Source organism: Tupaia chinensis, unplaced genomic scaffold (genome assembly GCF_000334495.1).
Source record: "Tupaia chinensis unplaced genomic scaffold, TupChi_1.0 Scaffold000250_1, whole genome shotgun sequence".
In the NCBI taxonomy this organism is placed as follows: Eukaryota; Metazoa; Chordata; class Mammalia; order Scandentia; family Tupaiidae; genus Tupaia; species Tupaia belangeri.
In genome coordinates, this window is record NW_006159730.1 from 2,714,154 (window position 1) to 2,732,403 (window position 18,250).

The window sequence follows — 18,250 nt, forward strand, 5'->3', positions numbered from 1 at the left end:
CACCCCGGGGGGGGGTCACGCCGCAATCCCTTCTCCATTCTCCTCTCGGGATCTTGGGCACACACGTACATGCCCCTGGCGTGAGTTTTAAGCCACCGGGGCCGGGATGCGAACCACGGTCGACTACGTGGGAGTCCAGTGACATAGCCATTACGCTAACTGCTGGTTCACAAGGGTGTTATTGTTTAAGTCATAGTAATCTGCTGGAGGACTTGGCCTTAAACTGTAGTAAATAGATTTGACCTGTGGTCTCTTGAAAGATTTTCATTCTGGGTATTTCAGGAATCACATAGAAAGACAAGTGATTGTACCAATAGTGCAGGTGATGTTCATATTCATCTCTTTTTTCTTTTATATGTAGTCCGCTTATTGTCATGACTAGTTCTATCTCAATTAGTTTTGGAGGAGTGAATTTCTGTTTCATCTATTTTTTCTTCATGAGTGTTTTTAAATACTTTTTAAAAGTCAATGCCTCAGTTTCTGAATTTGTAGCTAACAAGTATATATATTTAATGTTCAGTATGCTAGATCAGTTCATGTAAAAGAATTGTTACATTTTTTTTTGAGAAGTTTTTTTTTTTGCTACAGGGCATGTGCGCTCGCCAGACAGAGACAGACAGAAAAAGAGAAATCACCCCCCCCCAGGGGGGATGGCCACACCGCAATCCCTTCTCCTCCATTCTCCTCTCGGGATCTTGGGCACGCACGCACACGCGCCCAGCGTGAGTTTTAAGCCACTGGGTCCGACACGCGAACTGCGGTCAACTACATGGAAGTCCAGCGACATAGCCATTACGCTAACTGCTGGTCCCAAGAATTGTTAATTTTTATACTTCCTTTTCTTCTAAATTTACTTTGGAAGGTTATAAGATAACCCATAGGACATGCACATTTCCTAACAAGATCTTTGACTTACATCAATTATGGGTATAATTGAGGTCACAGTCCTATTTTCCCATTTGTTTCACATTGAAAACTGTACTGAACTATTTTATGATCATAATTTATGTAAATAATGTGGCATATGGTTCTGTTAAAAAGAGCTGTTGCAATAGCATTTTGTGATCTACAAAGTTATTTATTTATTTATTTAATTTTTAAGAGGTTTTTGCTATAGGGTACGTGTGCTCACCAGAAAGACAGAGAGACAGAAAGCGAGAAATCACCCCCCAGGGGGGATGGCCACGCCGCAATCCCTTCTCCATTCTCCTCTTAGGATCTTAGGCATGCATGCACACGAGCCTGGTGTGAGTTTAAGCCACTGGGTCCGGGACTCAAACACCATGGTTGACTAGATGGGAGTCCAGCGAAATAGCCGTTACTCCAACTGCTGGTCTCTACAAAGTTCTTTTAAGTAAATATTTCATTTAATCCTTATAACAACCTTGTATGGTAGCCAGGGTGGTTGTTATGGTCCTTATTTTACACATGAGGTAACTGAAGTTAAAAGAGAATAAGAGCCCTAGTGGTACTATGCACTGGATACTGCTGCTTGGCAATGGCAGGCTGAAGCCACATGGAAGACTCAGTTTATACCCAGTCCATCCTAAAAGCCATGTGTGGTCGTGTACCTGTACTTTCAGTTACTTTGGAACGTCTGGGGCAGGAAGATTGTGACGTAGCAAGGCCCTGTCTAAATACACACTCATCTGTGTGCACATATATACTCACACATCACCAAAAACGGGGGAGGGGGTGTCTCACTAACCCAGAGAACTTTAAGATATCACTCTAAATTTTGTGATGTTTGCCTTTATCCCACAAAGCTTTTCTCCTGTCATATTTAGAAAATAGGTTATTTAGGAAGAAAAAGAAAGTAAAATATTTGTCCACTTCAGAAATTATAATTTCCATCAATATTTTAAATTCTGTGGTTTTAAAATAAAATCTTCAAAAAATTATTTTACAACGATGATACATTGAACACTGTTTTATTATTCTCTCTCACCCTTGCTTGTGCTTACAAATGCAAAGAAAAGCCAAGTAAAGAACTAGATAAAAATAATGAGTTTTTTCTTTTTTTATAGAGAGAGATTTTTGCTATAGGGTGTGCACGCTTGCTGGAAAGACAGAGAGAGACAGAAAATGAGAAATCCCCTGGCCATGCTGCAGTCACTTTTCCTCCATTCTCCCCTCAGGATTTTGGGCACGCATAAACATGCCGGGTGTGAGTTGTAAATTGCTAGGTCTGGGACTTGAACCGCGGTCTACTACGTGGGAGTCCAACGGTGTAACCATTACACAATCTGATGGTACCTGTATAGCTTACTCTTAGTGGAAAAGATAATTGGATTAGCAAATTAACAGTGGATAGTTTTGAATAGAATGATAAAATTTATTGTAGTTCAACTCTTTAAAAATTAGTTAATTTACTTAATTCCTTTTATTACTATTTTTTTATTTGACCAGAGAGAGAGAGACAGAAAGGGAAAGCAAGAAAGCAAGCCTCCAGGTCCAGGACTTGAGCCGTGGTTGGCCATGTGGGAATACAGTGCCTTTAACCACCACGCCACTCACCCACCCTATGTTCAAATCTTTATGGAAGATATAAAGATGATGAACAGTGATTCTGTTTCCCAAAATCTTAATTGAGTACCAGGTCATTCCAATAAAAACATGTTGGTCACATAGCAGTAATCACTTGCTTGCCTTTCTTCATTTTCTGATCTGATTTTTCTATTCATAAAACATAAATCTGTAAATAAACTATTCCTTAAAATATAGTTGAACTATTAAAAGTAATATAGGAAAATGAATGTATAAATATGGAAAATAAAATTATTCACTTAAGATTGGATTAAAATGCCAAATTGTCCCACATATTTCTTTGAACCAAAGCATATGAGACCAAAGAAGCCCTTGTTTTAACTCCTAAGCGTCATGTTGTCTTCTAAAGAAGAGAAAGATTGGATGATAAGATGACATGAAAAGAGTAACTACTTGGGTCAGGAGTGGAGGCTTGCTTTGAATGCTTTACTCTGAGAAAGGTTAGTGCCCAAGAACCACAGTGTCAAGTGTAGGGATAGGGAAAAAAATCATAATGCAAACAGATGACTACTGTTAGAGAGATGTGTAATAATACTTTACTTTGTGTAGGACCCTACATCTGAGGAATTTCAAGAGCATTACACAATAACTCATGGTTCCTTTCAAAATGCTTGTGACACAATTTGCAAGAATTATCCTCATCTTAGGGGATAAATTTACGGAGAAATGGCAGCACAAGTTGGTAAGTAACTTGTCAAAACAGCAGGTGACTGGTGAACAAGCTATACATTTGAAATTTAAGTCTTCCAGTCTCCTACCTTATTCACTAAATTGTGCTTATGTTTAGAGTTATTTACAGTATTATTTTCTGTTTGAGGCACATCAAATACTAATGCAGAGATTGTTTCCTTGTCGTTCTGTTTGATAGCTTATTAAAATATTATTTTATCAAGATACTTACTTTGTGAGACCACTTTGGTACATTATTATAACCTTGGGAAGAATATTTAAATGGACAGAAAAATTACAATGATAACCCCCAGTTGTTTCTTTTTCTTTGTTCTTTATCAGATAGCCCTTGTTGTCAAACTGCTGTGCTGTCCTATTGTCCAAGATCCATAGTAACTGCCATGCAGGATTGAACTGTGGCTGACATAAAAAGTCAGATTAGTTATGTTGTATCAAGGTTGTCATGTAGATACATGCATCTCTCTCTAGGATGTATTGGTTTGGGTGAATACTTTATAGAACTTTTAACCCACACAGAGATAGTAATAGCAGTAGCTACCTAGTCTGAGCAGTGTAACAAATGGTGCCATCTTTAAAGGATTTGCAACCAGTGATTTTCTCTTTGTGTTTGGTATGTTAGTGTTTTTACATGATTAGGAATGCGCCATATACATACTTTTCCTTAGGAAAACAGGAGTATGGGAGATTTGGGCTTCATTTTGGGAAGTTGCCAAGGGTTCCTATAGATGGCAGTGTATGTAGGTGGTTCAATTTCCATCATCTTAGTCATCATTATCTTAGGGTTTTTAGTGTTCCATGTCCCTAATTTGTCATATAAACATAGCACAATTATTAAAGCTTATTTCTCATTTTTTAATTTGCTTTGGAAAAATAATAGTTAACAGCTTTCCTAGGTGATAAAGTATATCAGATACTTGGGATTCATATTAAAGTTAGTCTGATAGAGAGATGTACTCAAATGTTGTTAATGAGGGTTTTTTGGTCTAGGATTATGTTAGAGAAAATATGCGTGGCATTAAGAAAATATGTGTGGCATATTTATAAGCCCATAGATTATCTCCTTTCTATTTCTCTGAAATTTCCCCCCATGCTGATGGAATTAAAAAGGCAGTAATCAGGCCAGCCCTGTAGAGCCTAGTGACTAAGGGAGCCAGATCCCACATTGCTGACCTTGATTAGAATCCTGGCCCAGTAGCTTGGAAAACATGCCAGGTACTTATGCACGTGAATCTGTATCCTGATGGAATGGAGAAAGGGAGGAGAAGGGATTGCAGTGTGACTACACCCCACTGGGTGGTGCTTCTCCCAGTCTCTTTGTTTCTGGTGAGCTCATACATCCTCTGGCAAATAAATTTAGTATTCAACAATTATTTCTAAATCTTAATGAATTGTAACTTTACATGCAAGAGGAAACTTTGCTATGTGTAATTATATAAAATGTTATTGAAGTTAACTTACTACAAGAAATTTAGTGAATTTTGGTGGCTCATTGAGAAATAATTATTTAATTTTATTTATTGTTATATTTTAAATTTTGCTGTGGGGCACATGTGCTGAAAAGAGAGAGAGAGAGAGAGAGAGAGAGGGAGAAAGCAAACCTTCACAGCCATATGGGAATCTAGCACCTTAACCACTATGCCACCTGCTGACCCCTGGTGGGTCTTTTTATTTAAGCATTATTTAATTTTTAAATTCATCCATCATCATCATTTTTTAAAAAATGTGACCAGAGATAGAGAGAGGACGTGAGAAAGCAAAATGCCAAGTCCAGGACTTGAACTGTAGTCAGCTATGTAAGACTTTAGTGCCATCTACCAGCCCCATGGTGGCTTTTTTTTTTTTTTTTAAAGATTTTTGCTATGGGCTACTTGTGCTCTCTGGAAAGACAGAGAGAGACAAAGTGAGAAATCCCTCCCAGGGAGGTACAGCCATGCCACAGTCCCTTTTCCTCCATTCTACTCTCAGGATCTTGGGCATGCATGCACACGCACTTGCTGTGAATTTTACGGGACTCAAACCGTGGTCAACTACTTGGGAGTCCAGCAACATACACCTTCTGCTGGTCCTGGTGGCTCATTTTTTTAAACTAAGATATTTTATTTACCTGGATCTACACTTTTGTCTTCATTTCTAGTGTGGCAGATTTTTGTTTAGCCTTTCTTAGTCATAAAGAAAACATTCTAGAATCATTTAGTGATTTGTTTTACACCATTTATTTGAAAATATCCTAATTTATTATTAACATCCAGGTTTAGCCTCATTTGCTTCTTTGCTAGGTGTCATTCTGAAATAACACATTTCTAGTATTTCATACTCTTTTTCTAATTATGAAAGTACTACATATTTTTTAAAAAATAATTATTTTTATTTACTTATTTATTTTAATTTGACCAGAGAGGGACAGAGCAAGAGAGAGAAAGTAAGAAAGCAAGCTGTCAGGTCTGGGACTTGAACCGTGGTCATCCATGTGGGAGTCCAGTTTCCTTAATCACCATGCCACCTGTCAGCCCTTCTTTTTAAAAAATTATTATTTAAAAATTAACTCTACTTATTTATTTTTAAAATTTGACCATAGAGGGACAGAGTAAGAGGGAGAGAGGGAAAGTGAGAAAGCAAGCCACCAAGTCCAGGATTCAAACCATAGTTGACCATGTGGGAGTCTAGAATCGATCCTGCTTAACCACCACGCCACCTGCTGGCCTCAGGAATTACCGTATTTTCTATAAAGGATTGTAGGGGGCAGAATTTGGAGGGAAAGGATTGTAGGGGACAGAATTTGGAGGAAAAGAAGGAATGTAGGAGAAAGAATTTGGGGGAAGAGAAATCAGGCTTGGGACAGCAGGTGGTATGGTGGTTAAGCGCGCTGGACTCCCACATGGCTGACTGCAGTTCGAGTCCCAGACCTGGTGGCTTGCTTTCTCACTTTCTCTTTCTCTCTTTTTCTCTCTCTCTTTCTCTGTTCCTCTCTGGCCAAATTAAAATAAATAAATATAAAATAACTGTTTAAAAAAATCAGTTAGGCTGTGGTCATCATCTTTTATAACAAGACAGAAGCAGATAAATCAAGAGATGTAGGGAGATAGAAAGAATGGATAGGCTTCGGTAACCAGATGTAAATGAACTTTAAGTGTAAAGGGAACTGCCAGGTATGATCCTAAGTGGAATCATTAATATAATTAAGAAATCCAGAAAGAGGAGAAATGTTAAGAGATATAAATGATTCTGATGTGGTAAATTTTGTTAAAAACTTGATAACCATAGTCATTGAACAGTAAGAAATTTACTACTGTAAATGAGAAAGATCAGGGATGGAATGTTTTAATTATAGTTCTGTTTTATATTCAGTTTGGAGTAAGTTGAAATTATAACTGAAATTTTCCCTGGTTCTAACTTATTAAGTAATATCCATGAACAAAACCCAATCTGTGCTTTTGGGAGACTGTTTAAAGTACCTGGAATATAATATGTTTGTAAATTTAAGATAACCTAAATGGTTGCCTACTCTACTTCATTTGTTTTATACAGTTAAATTAACAGGTTCATTTGCTACTAATTTACTATGTTTGACTTCATGACTTCCTCCCAGGTCTTACTGGAAACAGTTTTCTGAAGTCACAGATGTGATACTCTAGATGTAGATGGCTTTTTTTTTTTTTTTTGAATTTCACTAGTAACTGAAATAATGTAACTATAAATTCGATATTTCCTGGCAGTGTAGGTAAGGACTCCTGGGAAGTATGACCTCTGAGATAATGTTGCTCCTTCCATGAAAGGATAAAGAGAGTGAGGAAGAAACAAGGTAAAGCTGAAGAGTAGATTTGCGAACATTTGAAGACAGTTGGAAAGTTTAGCTGCTTCACCTATAAGTTATTAGAAGTTTGTAGGTTTTGATTTTTTTTTTTTTAGGATTATAGGATGCTTCCCCAAGTATTTATCAATCAGCACATATATGAGGATTTCAAAAAGTTCATGAAGAAATGAAAACTAAAATACAGATTAATTTTGGTGCAAAACAAATTGTAATCCTTGCATAGTTTCTTCATAATATACATTTCCCATGAACTTCTTGACTATTCTGTGTAGACTTTTTGATCCAGATTAGCTCAGCTGTAGATTTCCTAAGTAGGCTCTCTTAACAGGAATGAACCTCATGAACCTACACTTATTCTCTGAAGATTAATTAATTGGGTAAAAGCCTGACTGGTTGATGTTTTCTCTGTCTGAATGTGGATCTGTTTAAATACTCAGTTGGGGAATTGAGTAAGCCTCTGAAATTGGGAATAAAGGAGAAAAGGAATATTTAGAAATTGGTATGGCAATGTGTAGGGAGAAGAAAGATACAATCCATAATATTGGGGAAAAATTTAATTATGAAATATTATTTAGAATATATTATTTAGAAACTACATGGCTAATATTAACAAATTGTACCAATCACCACCATTATGTGCCATTTGTCACCAACATACGTCCTTTACAAATGATCAAGGAGTCTTATAACCACCCTGCAAAGTACGTTAGCTTAGTTTTATAGGTAAGAAACTAAGACTTCAAGAGGTTAAATAATGGGCCCCAAATCAAAGATAAAACAGTAGAGGGGCTGGCAAGTGGCATGGTGGTTTAGGGCACTGGACTGCCATATGGCCAACCGTGGTTCAAATCCTGGATCTAGTGGTTTGCTTTCTCACTTTCTCTCTCTCTTTTCCTCTTTCATTCTGTCCCTCTCTGGTCAAATTAAAATAAATGAATAAATAAAGTTAAAGTAAAACAATTCTTTGGAAAAAAAGAAAACATTAGAAATGAACCAATTAGAAGAATAATGGAAGAAACCAATTATGGCAACAAGAAGAAGATAAAATAACCCAGGAATAAACTGTTAAGAAATGTGTAATACCTATATGAAGACTTAATAGAGGGACACATAAAACCTTGAACAAATGAAAACTGCATTTGTAGTTTTATTTTTAGGTACATTCAGCCACATCAGTCTGTCAGTTTTCTCTAAATTAGCTTGTAAATTTACTGTGATCCTAGTAAAAACACCAAGCTATTGTTTTAGTGCACCAGACAAATGTATTCTCAAGTTTCTAAGGAAAAACCAAGCCAAAGTAGTTAGGAAAACTGAAAAATGAGAGCAGTAATACATTAAATTAGATGTTAATGTAAATTAGATGTTAAATTTTTAAGCCTTAATAGTTAAAAATGCTTCACAGAGAGATACAGTATTTTTTTTTGGGGGGGGAGAGATTTTCGCTATAGGGTGCGTGCGCTCGCCAGACAGACAGAGAGAGACATAGAGACAGAAAGCGAGAAATCACCCCCCAGAGGGGATGGTCACGCTGCAATCCCTTCTCCTCCATTCTCCTCTCGGGATCTTGGGCACACACGCACATGCGCCAGGCGTGAGTTTTAAGCCACCGGATCCGGGACATGAACCGCAGTCGACTACGTGGGAGTCCAGCGACATAGCCATTATGCCAACTGCTGGTTCCCAGATAGATACAGTAAACCAATAAAACAATATGAAGCTCGACATAGACTCAAATCAAATTAAATCAATGGGGAAAAGATTCAAGTGGGAAAAATTTAATAAATTGTATTGATAGAAATAGAAGCTCATTCAGATAATAAAAATGATTAATATTCCATGTATATAGGGGACCAGCAGATGGCATGCTGGTTGAGGCGCTGGACACTCCCACGTGGCCAACCACAATTCGAATCCTGGACCTGGTGGCTTGCTTTATTTCTCTCTCTCTCTCTCTCTCTCTCTCTCTGTGTGTGTGTGTGTGTATGTGTGTATCTGTCTCAGAAGAAATTAAAATAACTAAATGAATAAGTAAAATTAAATTAAAAATTCTTTTAAAAAATTTCATGAATGTAAATGGATAAATTTCAAATGAATTAACTATTGAAATGTAAGGACTGTAATGATAAATATACTAGAAAGAAATGTGAGCTGATTTGTTTATTATTTTTGTGTGTGTGTGTGTATGTGTGTATCTGTCTCAGAAGAAATTAAAATAACTAAATGAATAAGTAAAATTAAATTAAAAATTCTTTTAAAAAATTTCATGAATGTAAATGGATAAATTTCAAATGAATTAACTATTGAAATGTAAGGACTGTAATGATAAATATACTAGAAAGAAATGTGAGCTGATTTGTTTATTATTTTGGAGTTAGGGAAGCCTTTTTTTAAAAAAATTATTTTCTTTAACTTATATTTATTTTTCATTTGACCACAGAAGGACAGAAGGAGAGCAAGTGAGGTTGCAAGTGAGAGAGAGAGAAAAGAGTTTCGGAAAGTGAGAAAGCAAACCACCAGGTTCAGGACTCAAACCACAGTTGGCCATGTGGGAGTCCAGTGCTCTTAACCACCAGGTCACCTGCCGGCCCCAGGAAGGCTTTTTTGACCAAAATGAATAGGCATAGAAGAAAAGGTAAAATTACATAAAGGTAAAAATAATTTTGCTAGGCAGAAGTCACTGTAAACAAGTTAAAAAGACAAGTAAAAAAATACTTATTAACATATTACAATCTAACAGCTAATCTCCCAGGTATAAAACATTCCTAGAAATCAACTGAGACAAACAATTCAGTAGCAAAAGATAAGAACAGGCAGAAAAAGAGAATACAAATAGTTCTCAAGTGAAAATATGGTCGGCCTCATTTGTGTTAAGAGAAGTGTGAGACAGTACTCTGAGGTACCATTGTTTCATACATTAGGTTAAGGAAAATCCTTAAATTTGATAAGTGAATGGCAAAGCTGTCAAGAAACAAGAATTCATGTTTATGTTAGTGTAAATTGGTAACTTGTCAGCATGTGTCTGAATTGCAAGTGCACATACTCACATACTCTTTTTGTCAAAGTAGCCCCATTTCCAGGAAGTATCTGATAAATTACATTAGTACATGGCACTACTTATAAAGGTAGAAGTAGAAACACCCTTAATGTCTGTTTTTGAGGGACTACTGAAATAATTGTCCATGCAGTCAATGTATGGAGTCGCTACAACTAATAATGGTGGTTATTCAGTTGTGTTATCTTGGACACATTGCTTAGCCTCTCTGTACCTAAGTATTCTATATTGTAAAATTAGAGTAATCATACTTCTAGGATAATTGTAAGGATTAAGTGAGATTAACACATGTGCAAAGAACAATGTCTGGCATGTGGCAAGTATTTGGTGAATGTTTTCTTAAAGTAAAAAAGCTACTAAGTGAGAATTTCAATTTAGGTCTCTGTTATGCTAATAAGAGTATTATGCAGTTTCCTTGTTTGCCTGATGCCTGCTATTTTGTCTTATATGGACACTATGCTTTTTTTTTTATTTCTGTGAGATAGTCTACACCTGTCTTGTTTGCAGCTGGAGGTCTGTAAACAATTACCTTTCTGTGGGGCTGGCAGGCGTGATGGTTAAGGCACTGTATTTCCTTGTGGCCGACCAAGGTTCAAGTCCTAGGCCTGGTGACTTGCTTTCTCACATTCTGTCTGTCTGTCTGTCTGTCTCTCTTATGAGCAGTCATGCCCTTTAGCAAACTTTAAAAAAAATGTAAATAAAATAAATAAATAAAACAAACAAAAAAAGCAATTACCTTTCTAGTGAATATCTGACATTGTGCTAGCCACCACAGTAGTTCTTTGCCTTTAGTCTTAAGTTACTTTGTTAGAACTAATATTCAAAGACCACGCCAAAATTTAAAAAAAAAAAAAAGTTTGTCACACTTTGTAATGCTGTTGAGTTGTTGGAAAAGTCATGATGCATATTTGCGTTGAAAAACAAAAAAAGGGACTTTTCTAACAACCTAATGTACTAGAGCAAGATTAGATTCCTGTATTTTCAGGCTTTAAAGATATAATGATACAGAAAAAGAAAAGAAAGATGCATTTTTTCTTCTGAGCACATAAATGATAGAAGTTAGATAATTGATTTTAAAAAGACTCTTTAATGATAATTACAAGGTATAGTTTGTGAACTGATTACATAAACTTGAATATGTACTACTGGTTTATACTTTTAAACTCTGCCTTGCTCCTTCTAAAATGAAGAACTTACCTTAAAATTTAAAAGAAATATATTTAATTATACTTCCTATTTGAAATTATTTTTGTACCAATCCGTGTAAATTATTTGCTTAGTTTATAAGTGCATTGTTAATAAGCAGTGCGTCTGCTGTTTATATGATGCTTGACTATCAGAGAAGTTTATACATCAAAATTAAGAGAGACTAATTCATGTTTTGTTTAATGATAGAGATATGTTTTGAGATGATTTCATTGTTCAAACGTCATAATGTACTTGGACACACCTATATGGTATAACCAATATCTTATTTACACTGTATGATAAAGCCTATTATAATCTTAAGGAACCACCGTCATGTATGTCATTCATTATTATATATATATATATATGGGGGGGAGGGGCCTTCAAGAAGTTCATGTAAAAACATATATTATGAAAAAATTGCACATGGATTTCAGAATTTTTTGAACCAAAATAGATTTTGTAAATCAAAATAGATTTTGTACGAGAAACATTTAAAATTTTTTTATTGTCAGAGGCGTGTGTACTTACCAGAGAAAGAGAGGTATGCAAGTGTGCATACCTCAATGCACACTTGCTATATTGCAGTCCTTTTTCCTCCATTTTCCCTTCCTATCAGGATTTTAGACATATAGGTACACACTCCTGGTGTTTTTTTCAGTTGCTGGGGCTGGAATTTGAACTGTGGTTAGCCTTTTAGGTTCAGTGTTTTATATAGAGAATCCAAGTAATTGTCATTTGTTGTTCAAACGTTCTTAGAGTTAAGGGTTTTTTGTTTGTTTTTAATTGATATAGGATGCATTCACTTGCTGGGGAGAGATAAAGAGAAGGAGTGAGAAAGAGAAAGTGAGAAATTACCCCCTTCCATGCTGCAATCCCTTCTCCATTCTTCTCTCAGGATTTTGGCAGATATACACAGCTACAGCGTGATTTTCAAGCCACCTTCTCCATTACTTGAACCTGCTGGCCCCAAGTTCAGAATTTTTTTTTTTTTTTGATGGGGAGAAGTTTTTTTGCTATAGGGCGTGTGCGCACGCCAGAAAGACAGAGAGAGAAGGAGTGAGAAAGAGAAAGTGAGAAATTACCCCCTTCCATGCTGCAATCCCTTCTCCTCCATTCTCCTCTTGGGATCTTGAGCACGCATGCACACGTGCCCGGTGTGAGTTTTAAGCCACCGGGTCTGGGATGTGAACCGCGGTCAACTACATGGGAGTCCAGCGACATAGCCATTACGCTTAACTGCTGGTCCCCAGAAAATTTTTTTTAAATTAAAAATTATATTGACCATATTACGAATGAAGATTAATTGTTGATGTGATCAGGTTTGGTGATACTATTTTTCAAGCAGATAGCTTCTGATTTAAGAATGGATTATGTTTTCTAGAGAGTTCGAATGTTTTCTTTTGCCCATGAAAGTATTGCTTGAAATCATGAATAGATTTCAAACCATTTCCATTTAAAGTGTTATATATCAGTATAATGCTATATCAGTAACTACATCTAACTGAACTTTATAACATTTTCTATAGAAAAATTCATTTAAGTGTGAAATTTGGATGCTAGAAATTTATCTCCACCTTTTACCTATTTCTTGCTTTTTCATTTTCAGAAAGCTTAGGATAAGTGTTTGTGGGCAGCATTTAATTATATCACATTTTAAAGATAAATGACAGCTGACTGTATTCTGTTCTAGGTAAAAAAAAAATCTATTATTGTAGGTTATTTTCCCAAGTGGTTTTTTTTTTTTTTTTTTGAGAGATTTTTGCTATAGTGTGTGTGCACTCGCCAGACAGACAGACAGACAGAAAGTGAGAAATCACCCCCCAGGGGGGATGGTCACTCCGCAATCCCTTCTCCTCCATTCTCCTCTCGGGATCTTGGGCACGCACGCACATGTGCCTGGCATGAGTTTTAAGCCACCTGGTCTGAGACACGAACTGTGGTCGACTACATGGGAGTCCAGCAACATAGCCATTACACTAACTGCTGGTCCCCCAAGTGTTTTGATCTTTGGAAACAAAGGATATTTGTTCCTATAGGGTTCAAGGTAGATAGATACGTCTTACACTTAAAAAAATTCTAGGGCCAACAGGTGGCATGGTGGTTAAGGTGCAGGACATCCAGATGGTTGACTGTGGTTAGGGTCCCAGACCTCTGTTGGCTTGAAAATCATGCCAGGTGTGTGTGCATACTTGTCCAAAATTCCAAGAAGAGAATGAAAGAGAAGGCATTGCAGGTGGCTATCTCTCCTGGGTGCAATTTCTCTCTTTCTCTCTCTCTGTCTTTCTGGTGAACATATATGCCATATGTCCAAAAATAAATGAATAAATAAATAAATAAAAACTTAAAGACTAATTTTTTTTGATTACCAAAATAATGTATATTTTATTTCTTTAAAATTAAATACATGATTTTGAAAGTGGAAGCCATTTTCCCACCATATCCTAAAGATGATTGCTAGGTAATTATACTTCTATAACTTTCACACCTATATTAAAATAGATAATTTTGTACATGAATACATTAAGTTCTGTGATTTGCTTTTTTATTTAGTATATTTCCATCTTTTCATGTCACTGTATAGATATTCTGTTAGGTTGTCAGATAAGTCATGATGTACTTTTCTGTGTTTTTCTGGACTTGAACCATACAGTTAGCCTTGTGGGATTCAGCTGGCTGAATGGTGGTGTCAAAACTAACCTCTACACCCCTTATTGGCCCTTAGATCAGTTTTTAAGTGAAAACCTGAGCTTTAATATATTGCTTAAACTGTTTCCTTTAAGGCTCTGTTTCTTCTATATTATTTAATGAAATTTTATTTTTAAATTTTGAATAGGCAGGGACCAGCAGATGGTGTGGTTAAAGGCACTGGACATTCCCACATGGCCGACCAGGATTCGAGTCCTGAATCTGGTGGCTTGCTTTCTCACTTCCTCTTTCTCTCTCTCTCATTCTCACCCTGTCTCTCTCTGGTCAAATTAAAAGAATGAATAAATAAATAATTATTAAAAATTTTTTTTCGAATAGGCAATATATTGTGTTGCTGGGAAAGTCATGACACGTTTTTGCATAGAAAAGTGTAGGAAAATATGTCCTGACTTTCCCAACAGCCTAATGTATTCCCATAGTTTAAAAATCAAAGTGGTAGGGGCAAGATAGTTGTGCAGTAGCAAAATACAAAGCTCTTTGAGGTAATCTCATATGGAAAGGTCTCCAGTACAAGACTGGAGACCTCCCTGAGTACATGCTCATGATCTGGGGCTGAAGGCTGGGGGTGGATTGTGGTGTCAAGATCGTATTGAAGTTTTTTTTTTTCCCCTCTCTCTCTAGCTCATAGAGGAAGTAAATAAACTGAAGATAAAAATCAAAGCAATATAAATTATATTGAGAAGTTTCACTCTTAAATTTGACTACTCTTACTTCCCATTTTACCCACATACCCTATAGGTAACTGTATTTTAGTACTTTGTGTATCTTTCTCAAATTTAGATAGCTAGAAGCTAATGTGAATATGCTGTATATTCTTATTTTCCCCCCCAAAAAATAGCATGTTATGTACTCTGTTCTATATCTGTATTCTCTTCCACTAGATAATATACCCTAGAGATCTTTCCTCATCAGTGTGTGGTTTCTTTATTATTACTTTTTATAAAGCATAATATTCTCATACTCTGGAATTCTTTGAGAGATACTTGGAGGATTTCCAAGTTTTTGCTCTTATGGTGTTGTAAATATTCATGTGCATACGATGACACACATATTCTTAAGTGTATTTGAAGGATAAATTTCTGTAATTGGAATTCCAACTGACACAAAGGGTAAATGCCCATTTCTTTCCATACAGGTTTCTCTCTCTCTCTCTCTCTTTAAAATTTGCTATAGGGCATGAGGACTCACTGGTCAGAGAGAGAGAAGGAAAATGAGAAAGCATCCCCCATGGGGAATGGTCACACCACAATTCCTTCTCTTTTATCTTTTCCTCCTTTGGGGATTTTGGCATATGTGTGCCCAGTGCATTTCTCACTACCAGGTCCGGGACTTGAACCGTGCCTTAGCCATGTGGGATCCTGCTGCCTTAACCCCCGTGCCACGTGATGCACTTTCTATGAATTTTAATAAATGTTTAATGACATGTACCTACAATTGTAGTACCTGCAAAATAGTTTTACTGCCCTAAAAATCCTCCTTGTGGGGCCAGAAGGTGACATCGTGGTTAAGATGCTGGCTTCTCACATGGTAATTGTAATCACAATTCGAGTCTTGGACCTGGTGACTTGAAAATTACACCAGGTGATACAAAGTGTCAAGAGGAGAATGGGGAAAGGGAGAGGAGAGTGGAGAAGGGATTTCTGTGTGGCCATTCCCCGGAAGGTGATTTCTCACTCACTGTCTCTTCCTCTCTGGTGAGCACACTTGCCATAGGAGCAAGAAAAAGAAAGTTCTTTCTCATTCATGCTCTCTTCTTTCTCCTGCCAAATGTGTGTGTGTGTGCGCATATTAATGAAGGTTAATTCATGTAGAAAGATGCAAAAGTGAAAGTATATAGATTAAGGAATTAAAAATTTTTTTTTACTCCTCAATGTAGTTTGAATTTGCATTTCTCTCATCAGTGTCTCTTCATATCATTGTGTTTTTTCTGTTTCTTTAGTGTGAACTGTCATTTCATATCTTTTATCTACTTTTCATGTGAATTACTGATCTTTTCCCTAGGAAGTTTTAAAAATTGGAGAGGTATTTTTTGAAATAAAACATTTTTCCCTTATTTTTTCTCATCAGTCTTAGTGAGAAAGTTGGGCTATAACAAATACTTTGAATTTCCTTAAATGGATACATGGAATCTCTTTCTCCTTCTCCAACTCAGGACTTAACCAAGCTTAAGTGTCCTTGTTTTCCAAAATTCCTCCTAATACTTATGAAGGCTTACAGAAGTATGTCATGTTCATGGTATCTTCTGTATAACTTTATCTTAAAATTCAATCATAATCCTTCTCTCACCTGTTTTTCCATAGACTGCAAATTCTTTAAGGGCCAGAACTTTGTTTATTCACCTTTCTGTCTCTTACTTGGAACATGACTTTTTCATTAATACTAGTATTAGATATAAGTGATTATTTCTTGGCTTTTGTTGCCTTTGGCTTTACAGTCATTACTGTCTTAGGTATGAGGGAGTGTCTTCATAAAATTCATGGAAAATATGTATCATGAAAAAAACACATGGATTTCAAAAATTTTTTACACCAAAATAAACTCATACTTTAACTTTTTTATCTGTGAACTCTTTGAAGTCTCTTCATACTCTTTAATTTTTTATGGTGAACCAACCAATCTTATTCACCCCCTTCTCGTTCTGTCATTTCTTGCTCTTCTATTTCCTCTGAGAATTTTTCTGGAAAGATATTGAGTCTCCATGAGAGATACAGATCTTTCATGTGTTTTACTTCTTCCTTCATAATTAAGGCTTATGAGAATGTTTGATATAAGCAAATAATGCTTTACTTCTAAGTCTTTGATCTTTTGGATGACAGTGTGTTATTTCTTGTTTTCCTTTTTTGTTTCTTTGTATTCTTACAACATAATTTCATAAAAACTTATACAAAATATATACAGAAAGCAAGAGATAAGTGTAATGAACTTCATGTACTGGTAAACAGCTTCAAGAGTTACCATCTCATAGGACTTTAAGGTAAGTATTTAAAATAAAACATCCTTAGTGTTGGGCAGATTCCTTGAGGCTCTAACCTTCCATTTCAAAATGCAGGAGTTACATCAAAATGTAGATACAATGTTGATTTCTCTATATGTATGGATTTCAACCTTCTTGTTGCAGTCTGTTTCATTATTGAACAGCTACATTTGTAAATAGAGCTAAGATGTGCTTCCAGAAATCTTGATTGGTCCAATTTTAATTGCTTGCAACACAAAGCTTTTAGTTTATTGAAAACAATAACATAGTGTTCTCATTGAGCTGAAAAAAAGTTAATTTTAAATGGTACCTGAAAAAAATTTGTAGTAGTTCTGGTAAAAAATGTTGGACATCTTGAGGAGATGAGTCTAGGAAAGCAGTTGCACTTCCTTTACTGATCAGTGGCAGATTATTCATAGTCTTATGAATACCCTTTTTTTAAAAAAAAAAAATTGGGGTTAAGTTTTACATTTAATATTTTTCTTAAGTTTCTTTCTTCCATAGGAGTCGATATTTTAAATTAATTTGTGATTTAAAGTGAAAATACATTTTAATCACATCTGGAATTTTTATGTCTTTTGTTGTTACAATGGCATGCCATAAACTGGAACATACTGGTTATGTTTGTTGACTTTCACTTCTCCACTGAACATATCCAGTAGATGCTTTACTTATGAGCTTCGTAAAGAATTGTTTTCCAGGGACCAGCAGTTAGTGTAATGGCTATGTCGCTGGACTCCCATGTAGTCGACTGTAGTTCAAGTCCCAGGCCTGGAGGCTTAAAATCACACCAGGCACGTGTGCGTGCGTGCCCAAGATCCTGAGAGGAGAATGGAGGAGGAAGGATTGCAGTGTGGCCATTCACTCCTGGGGGATTGATTTTCATGATACATATTTTCCATGAGTTTTCTGAAGACACTCCCTCATACCTAAGACAGTAATGACTGTAAAGCCAAAGGCATCAAAAGCCAAGTGACTTCTCACTTTCTGTCTCTCTGTCTCTCTCTGTCTTTCTGGCGAACGCCCGCACCCTATAGCAAAAACCTCTTGGGGAATAAAAAAATTGTTTTCCATTTAGAAATTGCCATTTCGGATTTTTCATTAATTTCAGAATTATTTCATCATAGTATCTACATAGTAATATATGCCACTTATGGTTTTATTGTTAAACTTAAATAGCCTGGGTTATTTATTACTTTTTAAAGAATTTTATTTGTTTGTTTATTTGAATTTGACTAAAGTGAGAAAGCAAGTCACTAGGACTGTGACTCAAACCACA

At 36.1% G+C, this 18,250-nt stretch overlaps 1 protein-coding gene across 6 annotated transcripts in view; it reads left to right on the plus strand.

The window, feature by feature from the left end:
- The window catches only part of HERC4 (HECT and RLD domain containing E3 ubiquitin protein ligase 4), a 118,839-nt gene that overhangs the window by 6,458 nt on the left and 94,131 nt on the right, over window positions 1–18,250 (plus strand). The window contains exon 1 of one of the 6 annotated variants that reach the window (XM_006148954.3): window positions 3,101–3,229. The exons of the other annotated variants lie outside the window; for them this stretch is intronic. Within the exon in view, the coding sequence (XP_006149016.1) occupies window positions 3,214–3,229 (16 nt within the window). The 5' untranslated portion in view covers window positions 3,101–3,213. Of the gene's footprint in view, window positions 1–3,100; window positions 3,230–18,250 lie in introns of those variants that run through there. 6 annotated transcript variants of the gene reach the window in all.